Source organism: Myotis brandtii, unplaced genomic scaffold (assembly GCF_000412655.1).
Source record: "Myotis brandtii unplaced genomic scaffold, ASM41265v1 scaffold125, whole genome shotgun sequence".
Taxonomy (NCBI): domain Eukaryota; kingdom Metazoa; phylum Chordata; class Mammalia; order Chiroptera; family Vespertilionidae; genus Myotis; species Myotis brandtii.
In genome coordinates, this window is record NW_005354385.1 from 16,390,258 (window position 1) to 16,409,995 (window position 19,738).

At 34.7% G+C, this 19,738-nt stretch overlaps 1 protein-coding gene across 12 annotated transcripts in view; it reads right to left on the minus strand.

The window, feature by feature from the left end:
- COBLL1 (cordon-bleu WH2 repeat protein-like 1) overlaps positions 1 to 19,738 on the minus strand; it is a 147,846-nt gene that overhangs the window by 38,820 nt on the left and 89,288 nt on the right. For 8 of the 12 annotated variants that reach the window (XM_014534148.1, XM_014534147.1, XM_014534150.1 and 5 more), the window contains 5 exons: positions 10,512 to 10,713; positions 8,513 to 8,741; positions 7,652 to 7,690; positions 3,260 to 3,357; positions 2,911 to 3,147 (listed from right to left, as the gene is read on the minus strand). In XM_014534148.1, coding sequence (XP_014389634.1) covers positions 2,911 to 3,147; positions 3,260 to 3,357; positions 7,652 to 7,690; positions 8,513 to 8,741; positions 10,512 to 10,713 — 805 coding nt within the window. Of the gene's footprint in view, positions 1 to 2,910; positions 3,148 to 3,259; positions 3,358 to 7,651; positions 7,691 to 8,512; positions 8,742 to 10,511; positions 10,714 to 17,428; positions 17,470 to 19,738 lie in introns of all 12 variants that reach the window. The other 4 variants (XM_005859385.2, XM_014534152.1, XM_014534146.1 and 1 more) reach the window with 2 other exon arrangements.

Consider the following 19,738-nt stretch of genomic DNA (forward strand, 5'->3'; position numbering starts at 1 on the left):
GGGAGAATCAGGACCAAAGAAGAAGAAGAAGAAGAAAAAAATCAAGACCTAGGGGCTCATCTATACATCTAATATGGCCAAGAAGTTAAAAAAAAAAAAAAAGGTGTTGAGATACCTAAATAGGCATGAATTCACATGAACATAAGTGTCACACAGGCACACACACTCACAAATAAAACCACAGCTTAATTGTTAATAATTTATAATGAATAAATTTAAGGACAAGTTAAAGTACCAATCTTATTCAGCTTTTCTAGGGAAAAACAAATAATCTTCAGTCCTAGTAACAATGCATAGAAGAACTACTCAGATGGCTCGATCAAAAGGAAAAAAAAATTAATTAGAAAATTTATGTATAAAAATGTCTAGTTTATGAATAGCAAGAACCTACAACCAAGATTACTTTACCCAGCAAAGCTATCATTCAGAATTGAAGGTCAGATAAAGAGCTTCACAGATAAGAAAAAGCTAAAGGAGTTCATCACCACCAAACCAGTATTATATGAAATGCTGAAAGGTATCCTTTAAGAAGAGGAAGAAGAAGAAAAAGGTAAAGATACAAATTATGAACAACAAATACACATCTATCAACAAGTGAATCTAAAAATCAAGTGAATAAATAATCTGATGAACAGAATAAACTGGTGATTATAATAGAATCAGGGACATAGAAAGGGAATGGACTGACTATTCTGGGGGTGGGGGGGAAAGGGTGTGGGGGGTGCGGGAAGAGATTGGACAATAATCGGCAGAGGGTGGGGTGGGAACTGGGTGGGAGGAGAGCATGGGGGGAAAAAAAGAGGAACACCTGTGATAATCTGAACAATAAAGATTTAATTTAAAAAAAACCAACCAAACAAAAAAAGATGTCTAGTTTGCCAAACACAATATACTGAAAAAGAAAAGATTGCTTAATATGGGGGCATTAACTGGTCATAGAGCAGAGGTTGTGGATCAAAAGAAATCACTTTTGGTGCAGACACTGGTAGCACAGCCTGGAATTTTAAGAAGTAGACTGTTAGAAAGACAATGGAGACCTCTTTGGGATCCAACCACAAGGGAAGTTTACTGGAATAGATTGGATGAGGACAGCTGGAATAAAGACTTGTGAGGAGTGGCTAAGATTTATTTCTCTATAAAGAAAAGGACAGACTTTAGTAGTTACTCCAGGGTATCATAATTTGTACTTCTATAATGTAGTTTTATGGTCATTAAAAATAGAAAGTAATCCTGAAAATGTTGCATTTTAAATGACTTACTATGAAGAAGTGTAAAGGGGTTACAGCTACAAAAGGAGGCTGTTGGCGACCCTGACGTGGACCCTGCTTATCTCACTCAGTTTCTATGTTTCTGGCTCCTGCCCAGATAGGCTATAGGCTTCACACTCTCCATCTCTGAATAGGGTTTCTCTTGCCTGACGAATGCACTCCCACACATATCTTAAGACTGAACCCAAGAATCACCTCTTCTGTGACACTTCACCTAACTACCAAGCAGTCACCCTGGAAAGCTTGTTAGTAAATGATTATACCCTTTAAAAAGATAGGTATCCCTCTGATTTGTAAGATGAGATTTTACTACTATACCATAACCATTAGACTAGATTATCTTAATAGAAATAAAAATAATAGCTTACTAAATGATTTTCCAGGTAACTACTGGGTTTAAGCATATGTTGTCCTTTTCTATCTATTTGAGTAGCTATTTACTTTCTAAAGACACCTACAATAAATTACAATTTTTAAAATCTCTTTTGTTTTAAAGTTAAGGAAGCACATAAATATTCATTAGTTTGTTGGGAAGAGTAAAATTACCTCAGCATTGAGTTTACTTAGCTTCCAAGGTGGAAGTCAAACCCCTCACCTAGACACAGGGAAACTTCTCAGTATCTCAAATATCTCAACATAAAACCTGCTCTTAAATCATTTGTCTGATTCCTAGCAACAAAATATATGGCCTCATGTTCAATCACATTTACTTAAAACCTCATTTATTGTCCACATGAATAAAGCAAGGAAAATACAGATTTTTATGGGCATGAAAAGTAATTTTGCAAATGGATTTCCACAAAACAGCACACTCCGGGAAAATCTGGGATTAAAGAGGAGCAATAATTAGAAATTTTGGGGGAAAAGTATACCTAGAACAGTGCTTTGAACATCAAAATATATAAAACAAACTGCAATACATTTTATGTAAAGATATTTTTTAAAAACTATAGAGTATCTATGTACCAGGCAGATGCCAGTATATCTCCCTGAGACTCTCTGAGTAAAGTAAAAAACACATATCCAGTTGGAAACTCATGAAAGTGACACAAAGATTGTGTTGCTGTTAAAAGAAAAATGTTCAAAAATGAATATTTCCATTCCTAATAGATACAAGCAAACGCCTCCAGTTATTCCTTAATAGACCAGCACTTTACGGTTTACAGATGACTTATTTTCTTGAATGTGAAAGCTACTTAAAATATATATATTTACTCTTTGAAAAAAAAATTTTTATTGATTTCAGAGAGGAAGGGAGGAGAGATAGAAACATCAATGATGAGAGAGAATCATTGATCAGCTGCCTCTTGGACACCCCTTACTGAGGATTCAGCCTGGGCATCTGCCCCGACCGTGAATGAACCTTGACTTCCTGTTTCATAGGTCAACGCTTAACCACTGAACCATGCCAGCTGGGCAATATATTTATTTTTTACTGCATCATAGAACTGTACATATCTAGAGAACCTCTTCCCAGCATTAATCTTACTAGTGACTACTTATTCACCTTATTGCATATTAGTAACTGTTACTAACCTTATTAGTAGCCTATGTGGAAAAAGACAAGTAGGTAAGAGGAAAAATAGATGGTCCTGTGCCCAGCCTAAAACAAAACAAAACAAAACAAAACAAAATTCCGCACCTTATCTGTCTCATCCACACTCATGGATTTCATGACACCATAAGCTGGCCTCTCCTGGACGTGAGCGAGGTTCTGGGGGACGCTCTGAGAGGCTGACATCGGAGGCAACGGAGCCCGCCTCTTCTTGGGTGCGTCCGATGGCAGGGTGTTCGAAATGTATGTCTTGGAAATGGTATTGGACCTTGTAAAAGTTGGGCGATTATTACTCACTAGAGGGGTCGCTGGGGCACTTGCAGTCTAATAAAGAATGAAAAGGCAAAATCTCTATGTAAATTCAAGATAAAAAAGCAAATGTAATTAAAAACATATTCGAAGAATCTTATAAAATGATAAATAAGGAAATACTTACTTGATCCCGCTTTTTCTTACTGCGCTGAAAAAAGCTGAAAAACTTTTTATTTTCTTTCTCCTTCATAATGTCGAAGTTTTGTGATATTTGGCAGGACTCTAAAATAGAAAAAGAGGGCCTTTTTGTTCATCATATGTTCATTTCCAAGATTTCTCACAATTACTTGCCTTTGAAAAATGTGTTTTGTTATAAAAGCTACTCTTTATGGTCCACTATGAACCATGTACTCTTCTAGACACCTTATATCTTATTCAATTCTCAAAGTAATGGGTAAATTTAGTATTATTGTTTCTATTTCACAGTGGAGGAAACTAAAGCTTAGAGAAATTAAAATACTTACTCAGGGTGAGTAATCAAAAAATTACAGAGCTATGACAAACTCAATTCTTTGTAACTTGAAAGTCTGTGTTCCATAAATAATTACCAACATTTCAAAGTGTAAAGCTTCAAATTAAGTGAGATATAAAATTGCTATATACAATTTGTCCCTTTGTTTATTTTGAACTATATTTTTGTGTCAGAGCTAAACTATGATAAAATGTTTTATTCTCTAAAACATGATTCATTATAGTTTCTTAGTACTTTATCATATGTTTCATAAATGATATTCCTTTAATCCAATAGTTCTAAACTAGGGGTGATTCCCCTGCACACCCCAGAAGATATTTGAAAATGTTGGGGACAATTTTGGTTGTCACACTGAGGGGTTAGGGTGAGGAGAATGTGTTATTGGTATCTGCTGGGTAGAGAGCAATGATGCTGCTAAACATACTATAATGTCCAAGACAGCCCCTCAACAACATAGAATTACCTGATCCCAAATGTCAATTGTAGCAAGATTAAAAGAAATCATACTTTAATTAGAATGACAAATTTCAAGCCTCAAGGTAACATATGTAATACTTCACTCACCAAAAAGTCTGAATGTCAACTGAAAGAGCCCACAAACAAAGACAAGTCCAACAGTGCTAAGTCACCCGGCCCAGATTGTCTTTCTACCATTTCCCACTAAAGGGAACTATGATTGCTTAAGAATGATTGATTACTTGTTGATATCAAAGATGAACCTGTAATATCTAGTCATACCAGAGAGAAAGCAATCAAAATCTACTGGGGTGGTTTTAAAATAACTCAAGGATAAATCTCATATGGTTTCTACTGGCAAAAGTCCAGACAATTTGGACTTAAGAATAACTCAACACCCTGGCCGGTGTGGTTAAGTTGCTTGAGTGTCGTCTTGTTCATCAAAAGGTTGCCAGTTTGATTCCTGGTCAGGGCACATGCCCAGGTTTTGGGTTTTGTCCCTGGTCTGGGAACATATGGGAGGCAACCAACCGATTGATGTTTCTCTCTCTCTCTCTTGCTTCCTCTCTCTCTCTCTCAAATCAATAAAAACATATATTTTTTTTTAAAAAAATAACTCAACAAACTGAAACATAACACATATATTTAATTCCATGCATTCATAGTGATATAAAAAAAGTAATTGGTCCTCATTGTTCATCTTTATAGGTAACCATTATTTTAAAAACTAATGAAGGGAAAGAATCACACTTTGCTGCCTTTTTTGAATGAATTCTACGTAGGTAGACAAATAGCCGACATGGGGAAATTTGCCTTTTTAGAAATATCTCAACTAATAATTAAAGGAATGTTTGCAATAGATAATGACCATTTTTCAAATCTTAATTAACTACAATATAGCAATAATTATATATGGCTAACATAAAAAAAAGATAACTTGTCATTATATGTCTGCAAATGGAACTACACAATACCACCCATGAAATATTCTTGCCAAAAATATCTCAACAAGATTCTAGATTTAACTATCAACTTATAGGAAATAAGATAGGGAAATATGTGAAGTAGCATCACAGGACACAATTAGCAACAGTCTGAATGTGGGGAATTCTGTAAGACAAATGACCTGGTTTACTCAATAAATAAATTGAAAAAATATTTTAATAGAGAGATAAGGAGTGGAGATCTGTAAATTTTTAAAAGCATCTCTACTAAGAAACATATGGGCTTTATGGTAAATCACAGTGTAATCTCAGTGACATAGGAAACAAAGTATTATATCTAGAAACTGGTGGGATATAGGTAAAGTAGCAGTTAGGAGCAAATGTATAGCCTTAATTAAAATCTTATATTTACCTATTATTTAGGGGTAAATGTATAGTATTTTTACTTAAAAAGAAATGTTTAAAAATTAAATTATGACAAAGTAGGGCTATCCCAGGAAAGCAATAACTACTTGTAAATTAACGCAATATGCCCTACTAACATAAGGAGAAATATATTTCACAAAATAAAACTTTATAAATCTGATCCTTCAAATCTTAAATAAGCAATATGCATTTGATACCATGAGTTTATTGACAGTGCTAACAACTAATAGTAATTGATATGTGGTATTACACCATGGTTAAAGATTTTTTACATGCCTAATTTATTTCTTGGAACAATTCTGTGAGGTAGATATCATAAGTTATCATTCTGAGCCCTTTTTCTAAGTTGTGGGATGTAAAGAATGGAAGCAGGCAGTATCACCCCATTACATATCTGAAGACCTAGGTGACCGGAGAGTTTGAATAATGTACAAAACACATGGACATTAAATGGTACAACTGAAACTGATTTCCATTTAAAGAACATTTTTTAATGACTTTTTTTTAAAGGAATGCTACTATTTCATTTTAAGATAGAATTTCTCCACTAATTGAATGTATAAATACACAATGAAATTTAGTTGGAACAGTAGATGGAAAATTCACATACTGGTACAGTGCAATAAATATAACCACATTATTTCTTATAGTTATTTTTTTTAAAGTAGTTTCCAGGTGCTCATTCATCTACTATACACACTGGTTACCCCCTAAATCTTCACTTAACGCTCTATGCCAGGGATCACTGTAAGTCACAGTTAAACACTAAGGCAAACAAGGGCTTGAGCTTACTTAGAAAGCAACTCAAATACTGTAGTTTCCTGTTTCCAGAAGAGAGGCTGTAAGTAATGGCATGCAAAATTCTAAACTTCCCGATCATATCAGATAAAGTTAGGAGATGGGGGGGGGGGGGAGGTATTTACAGCAATTGGACTAACCCTGTAGATTCTGACACTGTCAGAGGAGCTTTCTTAATTTTCCTATTCCAATGTCTTATGGTTATATTCATAACACTTAATACTCTGAATAAACCACATATGTTTTTGGCTGGAAGGGGTATTTGAAATCAACACATTCAGCATCTTCAAAATGAGGCCAACAAGATTATGGGATTCACTTGAATGGCAAAGGTAGGAGCAAAAGCCAAGTAAAAGTAACAAAATAAATTTTGCAGGAATAGAACCACAAAGACAACTTTTTCCAATCTCTTTATTGTCATAGAAGTAGAAGGTTAGATCCAGACAGATAAAGCTATCTGCCCTATCTACTTGTCAAATGAGTTTGTCAATTCAAATGCCTGCCCTCTGATTAACCAGTATATACTTTACATAGGAAATTTTAATTCCTTTGATTAGGCTCCTATTCATTAGACACTAATAATAGATAATCATACTATTATTTATGTGGGCTTAATTCTTGGAATTGGGACGTTCATTGTACCCTGGAAAAATTGAAAATGTGTACATTTTATTGTGCTCTTTTTTTTTTTTTAGTAGGGTGGTAATTATTACAGTAATCAACTATCTGAGCCTACTCCTTTTTAATGGGTGGAAGACTTCCAGACTTTATTATTATTGGCTATTTTTAATAAAGTTTTCACTATGAAAGGAATACATTTCCATTATAAAATTCTGTAATATAAAGAAAAGGATGAAAAGTCATCCATAGCCCTACCACCCAAAGGTAACCACTATAAAATTTTTTATGTATTTTCTTTCAGAAATTTCATGTAAAAGTTTTTTACACCTGCATTAAAAGCTAATTTTAGTATAAGCCATTTTCCAAGTTATTACAAAATATTCACAAACAACTTAATGGTTGCAAAAATTCTTTATGATTAATATACCCTGATTATTATGAAAAATAGTTCAATGAAAATAATCTAAGATTCTTTCAGGGTACAACCAAACTATCAGCATTTGTACCCAATAAAGATCCTAGCAAAATCGTTTTTTGTCTGAGAGTCAAGAATATATTTCTTACATTCTTAGGTTAATATTAATTTTAAAATATAATTATTGTATTAAATTGAGAAATCAAGGAAAACCTTATAAATTATTTTTCAGGAAATAAAACATGAAGATTGTCTCAGTTAAAAAAAAATTTTACACATTAGTAATATTAAGAAAGAAAATAAAATTAGAAGCTTACTTTCCATTTACCAATAGAAATAGATATTTCACATTATGTTTTGTTTCTACTGATTCATATGTCTTACCTTGTAAAGATGATTTATTGGAGGCAGTAACAGAAGTGGCTACAGAGGAGGGGGTAAAAGAGGGTAAATTGACTTAAAGATGATGTTTGTTCAAGTATATAACATCACTGAGTTGAAATAGTTGTCTATAGACTTACATAAAGCACAATCTCAGGATCAAGTGTGAAGTTCCCTATGTACAGAAGATGTAAGTAATTGCCTCCTTTACTAAACTTTTTTCTCTCCTAATAAAACAGATTCATATTGAGTAAATAAGCTTGCATTTCTCTATTAGACATCATGCAAACCAACATTATCTAATTTTAATACACTAAATTTTTCTTTATAGATTAATATTGCAAATTACTGGTATTTCTATTTAGAGAAATTTTGGAATTAAACTGATGCATTTTTTAAGCCAGTTAATTTTGGGTGCTGACCTTAGGAAAAAAAATTAGCAAGAAACTTTCAAATTTGAATGATAATTAGGACTCTGCCAAAATCATGGTGAGTCTACAGTAATTCATGCTTGATTAGAACCATAATGAATTTACATGTAAATCTTTTATTTTCTGCTTAAATCTCCAAGCCACAAAGAATTAAGTTAAATTCCACTAAAAAAAGTATTCATAGGTAGATGGAAAAGTATAAAATGTGATGATAGCTAAAAAAGACAAGTTTTTATTTCAATTTCAATAATTGAAATCAAATTAAAATACATTATATTTTGTTTTCTCTTCTTATTCCCAATGCCATGTATTGACTTCTATCTATAGAATCCATTTAAAGTGCCATTATGAACTTGAGAAAAACTATACATAAACACAATACACATATACATATGTGCACATCCTGTCAAATGAATAAAACAAAAAGTCTTACCTCTGCTGATATCCATGGCATATAATTCTCTTAGTCCCAGGTCATTAAGAGATTTTGTCAAGTCGAGTGGCTCCTGAGACTGATAATCCTTCAACAACAGCGTATGTAACGGATCAAACTCACATTTGCTGCATATAATGGGGGCTAGTTCTTGGAGTGACGCGTGTGGGCTAACTCTCACTATTGCCTTCTGCGTTTTCTTAAAGTTGATCACTACTCTCACAGTTTTCTGAAACACAGATTAAAGCCATACTTATACCATAATATACTGAAATAAACATTCTACAATGATGTCTAGAGTAATGAGAAATCTACAAGTATATATTCATACAATAAACAGAATTTTTTATTTTAGTGGAAGATTTTTATTGATTAATATTACTTCCTAATCCAAATCAGATTCTTAGAAACAGTTTGCTTATTAAATATAGATTAAATTCACACCCTTGTATAGTAAAGTATTAAGTCGATTTAAATAAAAAAGAAACAGATATTTTTGCTTTGTTCCTTAAAATATTTATTTTAAAATTAACAAACAGACATAATAATACAGAATTACGCATGTTTTATTCTATCCTTTATTTGTGGAATATTTACTTTTTAATAGTTTGTTAGATGTCAAAAAACGGTTATTTTGTTTAAAACACTAACATTTTTTAACTTCTTTTTGAAGTAAGTTAAATGAGACAATCCACACAAAGAACTTATCATAGTGTCTGGCACATAGTAAATTACAATAAATAAACATTAGCTATTATTACTACCTATTGTCACTATTATTATTACTACTTTGGCTAATTTTAATATATTAGTAACCAGTATTAAAGTGTTCCTTATTTATATAGTTAATGCTACTAATTCAAAATTATTGAGATTTTAAGCATCTGATCATTTTAATGTAACTGAATTAAATCCTGTATATAAATAGAACTTTGAAACATGTGACCATGCTAAGTGAAATCTACAGATTGCAGATCCTCAAACTTAACATGTATTCATAAAACTGAAACACCACATATTATGCCATGCTATCGCATAAATAATACTATCTCTATCTAGATAAATAGCATATATATCTAGATATATAGTCTAATAACCTAATTAATATTCAACCACCTTTTATAGAGAGCAACTATGTTTTAGGATTGTAAAAAAAATTACCTTTATTTGTAAAAAAAATTTTAAGGACTTAAAGAGCCCTAACCGGTTTGGCTCAGTGGATAGAGCGTCAGCCTGCGGACTGAAGGGTCCCAGGTTCAATTCCGGTCAAGGGCATATACCTGGGTTGTGGGCACATCCCCAGTAGGAGATGTGCAGGAGGCAGCTGATCGATGTTTCTCTCTCATCGATGTTTCTAACTCTCTATCTCTCTCCCTTCCTCTCTGTAAAAAATCAATAAAATATATTTTAAAAAAAAAGAACAATTATATAAAGAATTGATAATAATGTATAAGTTAATAAGTTACAACCACCACTTGCCAAGTAAATGAAGCCAAAAATATTTTAATAAATTCTTTAACAAATGTCTTTCCTTTCTTTTAAGTTTATTTAGAGATAGAAGTAATGAGCCATGGAAGAAGTGAGCCCATGCTGCCCAGGAAACAAGTTACAGAATCAAAATAAGGGGAAAGAGAGAGAGAGGGAGATAGAGATGAATTTTCATTAAAAAGTTCTAAAACCTTCCTGTACATATAAAATATGTTTTAAAAGAGTAGATTGAAATACAGATGATTCATAATTGTCAGATTCTAATACTGACATATAGATCACTTTAGAGCATCTAAAATCTAAAGTATTTCCCAAATTCTACTTAACCCAAGGATCAATAACCAACTGAATCCTAAAAAAAGTTGTCTATGAAAATATGACAGTCATGTTCACATCAAATTTGACCAGGAAAGGTGATTATACTTTATTTATAATGAACTAAAGATAATGGCTGGAAAAGCAACTTAGTATTTTAGCCATAAGATATCAAAATATACAGTGAAATTCTTACCTCTGGTATTATAGGTGTAGGTTTTTTCTTATCCAAAACTTTTGGCCTTAAAATTACTTTCTCCACCTCCAACATTCCTATTGGTGTGTTTGGCTTAAATTTAATGGGGTTCTTTTCAGCTGACAGCAGATCGATTGTGTAACTTGATGGATTCAAGTGATACTGGGCACAGAGGAATATCAGCAAATCCATCATAGGTTTACTGTAAAACAAAAGTAATGCAGATCATAAAACAATTTCAGCAACTGTTAAAGTTGACTGAGGCACTAAAACACTGTGTAAAGGTCCTATTTCCATGGGTTGAGGTACAGGTTGACAAGTTTTACTTGAAGGTAAGCTGGTGGCCACTAATGTTTCCACTAAGATATTTAAATGTCAGTAAAAACAAACAAAAAAACACACAAACTATTCTTCAATCTCATAACTAGAGATATGATTCTGGCTATGGCTTTCAGACAGGAAAATGAGGCTAGGAATCTCCCTACTTATATGCCAATTTTAATTTAGTACATCTGTTTTCATATGCACCTAATCCCCATTCTCCTAAATGGAGTTCCCAGGTTTCTAGCTTCTCTGGTTCAGTTTTTCCAGAGAGGCAGTCTCCCACCAAGGAAGGGTAGTTGTCTGACACTGTGTAGTGTTGGGGTAAAAAATACTTAAAGATTCCCAAACCGTCCCCCATGTTCAGCTCCCCACCTCAACCTCAGCTTTTGGTGGTTGTTGCCCAACCTCAGGCCATTCCAATCTCCATAGGATAAAGAGGTATGCTTTACAATAGTACCCTCATCTCCCTCCTCCCCCCCAACCCCTACATACAAGAGGTACCTTATTATACATATATCAGGGAAAATGAATAAAAGACTTGAAATCCCTCAGTAAAAAAAAAAAATGTTCTCAGGAATAAGTTTTCAGTCCTCAAAATATGTTCCCTATGTCTTTATTAGATGCTTTCACAATAATACTTAGAAATTTTATGTCCTTCTCTTGACATAACATGCTCATACATAAATTTGTTTACAGCCCAAATTTTTGCTTTGGATAGTACATACTAAATTTCACCTAGAGATAGACTAGCATAATGGTATTGTTGAAGTTTATGGTAACAGTACTCTATGTGAGCAAATTGATGTTACGTACCAATTCTAAACTTGGAAATGGTGCCTTCTTTTTCTGATAGTAAAAAAGGTTAAGAAGGATTAGGCAATGTCTAGGTAAATACAATCCTATATAATAAAAGCATAGTATGCAAATTGTCCCCTTGACTGGGAGTTTGGCCAGGGGGGCAGGACCGGCTAGGGGAAGGGAGGGAGGCCCTGGCCCACAGCAGGTGGCTAGGGGAAAGGAGGGCATACCCAGCAGGCAGCCAGCAGCTGCCAGGGACCCTACCAGTTCACGAATTTCATGCACTGGGCCTCTAGTATAATTATAAATACAGTTGATCTGGAAGAAGAGAAAGCTTTCACAGCCAACCTAATGGAACACTGTCCACTATTGCCTGAGTAAATGGTGATAAGTTCAGATTATAGCTCTCTTTCTCTCTCTATAGAAACATGTCAAGTAATACATATGAAAACTAAACTTACATTTTGAAAATCATTTCTTAAAGGTATAGTTCTTTAGAATTTAAACAACCAAAATGTTCAGTATTTTAGAAATACACAATATAAGTTAATAAGACAAAAGTAGCTATTGATGTAAAGTTTGTTTGTTTGTTTGGTTAATCCCTATTTTTTTATCATTTGATACCCTTTTATGTACAAACATATAAACATTTAAGGAAAAACATTTTCCATTTTTAAAAAGTAAGAACAATTTAACACTCTATATACACTTCTTATTTAACCCTTCTGATATGCCTTAATGAGTTATTGTTTTAATCTGTGATACATTAATTTTATTATTTAATAGATAGGGCCAAGAATATTATAAAAATGGCCTACTGCCTCAATCAGTTTGGTCATCTATAATCTGTGGGTGAAAAGGGGTTCTATGGAATGTTACCTCACAGGGTGATTAGACCATACATTCCTAACTGGGCATATCTTTGTCTTAAGCAAGCCCTGTCCATTGCTTTTATGCATCTAGGTTAATATACCTTTGAAATAAGCATAACCACCTTCAGGAGAGCACATAATCTTAATTATCCTGTAACTCAGTCCCTGCCTTGCTTTCTCCCACCTTCATGTAATCCTCTTTAGGATCCCTCCTTAATTTTATATGCATAAAAGAAACTGAAAAACTGTCAATTCTCCAAAGTATTTGAGATTTTGCTTCCCTGTAATTATCACCAGTTATAGCTTAAATAAATTTCTATAAAAATTCTCCAAAGGTTTAGATATTTCTTACACTGAGAAGTCATTGCACACTATACCAGATTTCACGGCAAAAAGTTTTCATGCTAACATAGAGCTATATCTTGACCTTTGAACTCAACACTACCTAAATGTTTTCTAATAAAAAATGCCTCTTCAAAAGGCAACTAATAATCACAGAACTCTTTCTGACTTTATTATCTCATTTTATAATCCTAGGTTCAAATCTTTATTCAGTAATTCCAGAAGTCAATTTTGTCTTGAAAATATTCCCACACCCTGAAAGATAAATGCAGTAGACCAGAAAGTTCTGCAACAGACACAAATACAGATGGGAATTTACTACTACATCTAATAATGCTATTTCAAATTTCTGGGAGCATAATTAAATTTTGAACAACTGGTATTGGGAAAACTGACTAGCCATCTGACTGAAAAAAAAAAAAAATGGTATGTATTGGTCTTTCCTCTGCTCAGCTTCCTGTTGGCAGCATCTACAGAGAATAGTCACCACACTCATGGCCAGGATTTTGCACTCAATAAAAAAAGCATTCTCATTAAAATACATTTAAATGCTAAAAAAAAGTTATGTATCTACTTTATTCCTACACTATAGCAAACTCCACGTGGACCAGATATACAAATATGAGGATACAACCCTGGGGGGAGGGGACAGAAAAGAAATCCATCTTCATGTAATGTGTGCCCCAGAACACTGCCCATAGAACTTTCTGCAGGGATGGAAATTTTCTCTATCTGTGCTGTCCAATACAATGGACTCTCACCGCATGTGGCTATTGTGAATGAGAAAGGAACTATGAAGTGAATCTGACAAGCTCAGTGACCAAAGGTAACCTCACAGGGTGACCTGAACATAAATTACTAACTGGGCAGGTCATGGTGGGTAGTCACACCCCAGGCCTATAACTTCTTTCATAAAAGGTTTATCTTTACCTAAGCAAGTCCTGTCCATTGATCTTGTGCATCTAGATTAACAAATATTTGAAATGCCAGAATAATCCCCTTTCCCAGACCCCTCTAACCATCCTCAAGGGCACACATGATCTTGTTGCCCATATACCACCCCTATTTATAGTAAATGTTCTCTCCATTTTACTTTTATTCAATCAGATTTCTCCCTCCTTAATCTACCACCAGTGGATTTCATGTAGTCTTCCTTACTTTCCCTAATTTGACCCCAAACCCATAAGGAGAACTGCCAAACTGCCATTCTCCAGAGAATTTTTGAGATCTTGTTTCCAAGCATGTCCTCAGTTTGGCTCAAATAAACTCATAAAATGTGTTGTACGTTTGGACATTCTTATGTTGAGCAGTTGAAATACACTGAGCTAGTGGACTAACAAACTGAATTTTTTAATTTAATTTCATTTCATTTAAATTCAATTTAAATAGCCACATGTGGTGAGTGGTCACTGTATTGGATGGACAAGTGAATTGATTCTCAAAGTGTGATTCATGGACCATAGCATCAGTATCATTGGGAACTTGCTAGAAATGCAAATTGCCCAGTCCCAGCCCAGATCACTGAATCAGAAAATCTGGGAGTGAGGCACAGCAGTATGTGCTTTGACAAGCACTCCTGCTAATTCTAATGCATACTACAGTTTTTGAAACAGTGATCTAGAGAGAAAAGGATAAAGGAACAAGTCAAATATACAGAATATCAGATAATGATAAGCAGTATGATGGAAAAATAAAATAAGGAAGGAGGCTAGGAAATGTTCTAAATAGAAAGATACCATTAGAACAAAGACCCGAATGGAATAAGATATCTGGGGAATGCATTCAAGGCAGAGCTAACAAATGCAAAGGCCCTGAGGCAGAAATGGGCTCAACATGTTTAAGGAAAAACAGAAACCAGTCAGCTACAGTGAAGACCTAAGAGCCTGGTGAAGACTTAGAATTTTACTGAGTTAGAAAACCACTGAAGAGTTCTGAGGAGTGATCTGCTTTACATTTTAAGAGGATTATATTCTGATTGTTATACTTAGAATAGCCTAAGGGAACAGTTACAAAGCTATTACAAAAATGTAGGTGGGAGACAGTGATGACTTAGACTAGTCAGATTCCATGTATATTTTGTAAAGAGCTGATTAAAGCCAGTGCAGGATTAAAGCCAATGCAGGAAGAACAGGGTAAGAAGATGCAAGAGACAGAAGGAGGAACTAGCCAGCGGTAAAAGAACAGGACTGCAGGGACACCACAAAGTGGCAGGGCTGCCCGGCCGGTGCAGCTCAATGGTTGAGCATCGACCTATGAATCAAGAGGTCATGATTCGATTCCCTATCAGGGCACATGCCCGGGTTTCGGGCTCAATCCCCAGTGTGGGGTGTGCAGGAGGCAGCCGATCAATGATTTTCTCTCATCATTGATGTTTCTATCTCTCTCCCTCTCCCTTCCTCTCTGAAATCAATAAAAAATATATAATTTTTTTTAATATCAAAGTGGCAGGGTTGCTAAAGGGGCAACAGGAGGCCTGAAATGTTAAGTTAACTTATTGACTGTGTAATATGCTTACTAACTTCTCCTTGGTGGCCTACAAACCATCACCAAAGTCCTGGTAGATTTGGGAGGAGTTAAATCAAGGAAAGATTTAAAAAGTTAAAGACTAAAAAATAAGAATCCAAAAATAATATATATGTAAAGTTAGAGCCAGAGGTGGCTCCAACAACATAAACCCTTGGGAATTTACAATAATATTACACAGGGGATCGAACATTCCACAAAAAGTAGAATAGGGGTTCAGGCCAATTATATCAAGTCCTTAAGGAGCAGAGTGACTTCAAGATGTTATCAGGGTTCCATTTATACCTAGATCTGAATTTCTCTTTGGAAGGACCACCTTTTAGCAATCCTTATAACCAGGGCCTAATACAGAGTGAGGTCAATGTCATTGAAGGGGGAATTTATATGAACCAGTGATTAATTATCTCTAGGTAATTCTGCTTTAGCATCCATGAGTTGAAACACACAGCAGACAATGTATAACTGAGATCTTTGTACAGTATTTGACACAGAAAAAGGCAAAATTGTTGAAAAGAGGTTCATATGCTTTAAAACACATAGTTGTGAAAGCCGTGTTTTGTTTTGTATTTTGGTTTGTTTTTATTTGTGTGTTTTTTTTAACAAACTTGACTAGTAGCCTTGTTGTGTCTGAAGCCATGACATCTTTACAAAGGCAGGATATTAGCATTAAGTCAGACTAAGATCTTTTCCAAAACCGCCTCGGATCAGTTCAAATGCTTGAAGTATTTAATTGAAACCTCAGCATTTGGCACAAAAAGCACAGATGACCCTGACCTCAATGATTTTGAGGGTGGGAATTACTGACTACCTACCTCTGCCATAAAGGAGCCATACCACTATCAAAGTAGGACATTAATATTTAAACTGACCCTGCATTCAACTAGTCACAAAGTGCACCCACAGAAAATGAACTCATCTCTTGAAAATAGTTATTTAGAACTATCCACCCAGATGCCAGATTACTTCTACCAAAAACAACGATTTTGGTTTGTGGATAATTATTAGGAGCTGATGCGCCTAACAGAAGTTGGCCAGCAGTTTTGACCACAGGATCACCACAGGAAGGATGCTTGTCTTCCTGTTTGCTAAGGCAGGAGCACAAGCCTGCAATCCACCTGAAACATGAGCCAAAATATTTATAGTTGAAAAGGATTGGCTAAACTAGATCATCACTTCCTCACTGAGCTAAGAAACAGTCTTCCTTCTCTATACTACCACATCATTTTGAATTTTGGTTTACTAGCTTACTTAACAGAGTCTTCTTTGCATTATATTATTTACAGATTTTTTCTAATTTTTAATAATATTTTTTATTGATTTCAGAGAAGAATGGAGAGGGAAAGAGAGATAGAAATATCAATGATGAGAGAATCATTGATCAACTGCCTCCTTCATGCCTCCTAATGGGGATTGAACCTCCAACCTGGGCATGTGCCCTGACCAGGAATCAAACCGTGACCGCCTGGTTCATAGGTCAATGCTCAACCACTAAGCTACAAATGGTGGGCTATATATTTTTTCATTTGTAAAATAATGTTTTCTTGAAAGGCAGATTTTTTAAAGACTCTTTAAAAACTCTTCTTTGAAATGGAGAAATCCCTATGAGATCTCCCACTTCCTTTTAGAAGTTACATGACCAGATGATTAAGATCATATATAGAATTAGGAAGCTGTCAAAATTAGAATGTTCTGTCTCCTAAAACTGTACTCCTTCAGCCACATGGTACCACTAGTCAGGATGCAGGATGGGGCAGAGGGTTTCAACAAGCTACAGGCTATCTGCCACAATTTTACTTCATAGATTGATGACATCACTAAATCACCCCTAAATCTGCTGGTGATGCTTTCTGCATTTGTGACACACATTGAGGGTAATCTTGTCCTAGTTTTGGTACCTGCTACATAAGGCAAGAGTTCCACTTTTGTGTTGTAAAGATCCCACGGGGTATCAAAAATACAGGTGATGGTTCACCAAAGAGCTTTCAGATTAGCAAGATGTACAAACAGCTGCCTCGGTGAATTTCCAAACCCTGGAGGTGTTGAAGCAAAGTCACTTACCAATAGGGTGGCTATGTAATTTACCATTCAGTCTGGGACACCTGAGAGTGAAAGGGCACTATTAGTAATTACTGTGGGATAATAGGTACAAATAGGAACTGTCATAGGAAAATGAGGATGCATGATGATAAGTACTTATCATGAATAGATGAATTTCAAGCATCTGATAACAGGGTAAACTCTATGAATAAAAGTATTCCTTATTATGATTCTTTAAATCTGCCCCAATATTTAATAAAATATTTTACACACTTTCAATAAATCCTCAAAACAATTGAGTTGAATTGGTTTAATCTGTCCCGTATAAATGCATACTGACAACCCAATTATACTTAAAAATGATAGTATGGAGATTTTTAGAACATTCCCTATTGTTACTGATGTTTATCCATCTTATGCTAACCCACCTAATTAGTAATGAGTTCAAGGATGTGTTAAACAAAAATGACCCACACTGTTTTAGTATCACCTTGTAATTTTTCAAAGTCTGTTTTTTTCCAATAGGTGGCACTCTACTCCATGTAAAATGCTCTTCAGCTCATTTGACTCACAGGTGCCAGTCAAGACCTTGTAAGTATTAGTCTCAATTTACTATCAAACAGTGCTACTGAAAAAGCTAATCAGGTCACAAGTCATGTACAACATGTCTCCAGTTCATTTTATAGGCAAAGGCCAGAGAGTTAAGGTGACTTGCTTGAAGTCACAGAACAAGATATGGAATCAACCATACCTGCGATTTCTAACTTCAAGTTCTATGCTTTCTTTATTTGTGTTTCATTCGTGGCATTCTCAGATTTGCTCAAAGTGAAGCAAATCCCTCTTCATGGTAGGAGCATAAAAGAGAGAAACCTCCTCCTGTTTTGCACTGTGTTACTTCTACTCCCTCTTGCAGGAGAGAGTGTGCCAGTGTGGCCATAGAATGCTCTCCTGTAGGCTAACAGAGATTAATGTCAATCTTTTATCAAGTTTCCCAAACTGAAATTTATTTAAAATTGTCCCAGAGAAAGAGAAAAGAGGAAAAAGGAGTGAATAGTTTTATTCAGTGAGGAATGATCACATACTGGGCAGACTATAAGGTAGGACCTAGGGTGATATAAACATGTACCCACATAGTTCCTTATTCTCTCTAGTGTCTAAAACAGTTTAGCTCCTGAGATCCTTCAACCTAATCACCCTTGATGTCAAGATACGTAGAAATGCCCAAGAGTTTTTAGGCTGGCACGGTAGCCACCCTCAATGTAAGCAAAGGATTGCAAAGGCAAGACGGCAGACACAGGGTCACTCTTGGTCATTAAAGCAGCAGTATCACTAAGCTCTCGTACCAAAGACTGGTGAGCCAGCAGAAGACTGACAACCTAATTCAAGATAACAAGTTTTTAATTTTCTCCTAAGCATAAAGTCTATTATCACCGCTAACCTTATTGTGTTCCCTAACCTGAATAAGCTCTTTGGTAAAAAAAAACAAAAACAAAAAACTCAGTGTACAAATAAGTGGATTCTCCCAAAGCTAATGCTGGGCATTCACATTCTCATAGATGGAACATTCTGAGCACACCTCTGTGTGGTTTACATAAGATGACACGGGGACTTTCTAAAAATTTTCCCCAAAAATATATTTTGGAAAAAAAATTCTAAAACGTTAAATGAAGCATGTATGTTTTCTAAATATTTATTTTAGTGTAATGTTGATACTATTCTTCAAAGGAAATTCGTAGGTATACTATCAAAATAAATATAATATGCAAGGAATATTTAAACAAATTCAGAAAAGACGTTCTCAAAAGTTATATTAGAGATCCTTCACAGTGACGGGAGAAACGCTTATCAAAGAAAACCTTGTGCGTTTAAACTTATTTAAAATTCCTCTTCCTTAGTCCCTACCAACCAATTCCTGCATCATACTGTTGAAATGTTTCCTTTTCCATTTATAGTAACAAAGCCAGGAAGAAATTTAAATTATAATCTATGTCATGGGGCTTCATATTAGATAGCTAACATTTTTTTTTCAGAAATAGACTATATTTATCTATTTGAGCATTTTTGTTGTTGTCATCACTCAATATTGAGGGTATTTTTTTCCAAACAATGGGCCAGCAGTAGCTGCAATATTCAAGATACCCCAAATCAAAGTCTTAAAATATCCCAAATCACACTCTAAAGTATCTAGAATACCCCCAAGAAATCCAGAATCAAACTCCTAAAATATTCTAACTCACACAACCACTTGTAATAATAAACAATATTAAAAAATTAGTCATAGCATCTACAAGTTGTCATTCCTGAATTAAGAAACTACTAGAGGCCTGGTGC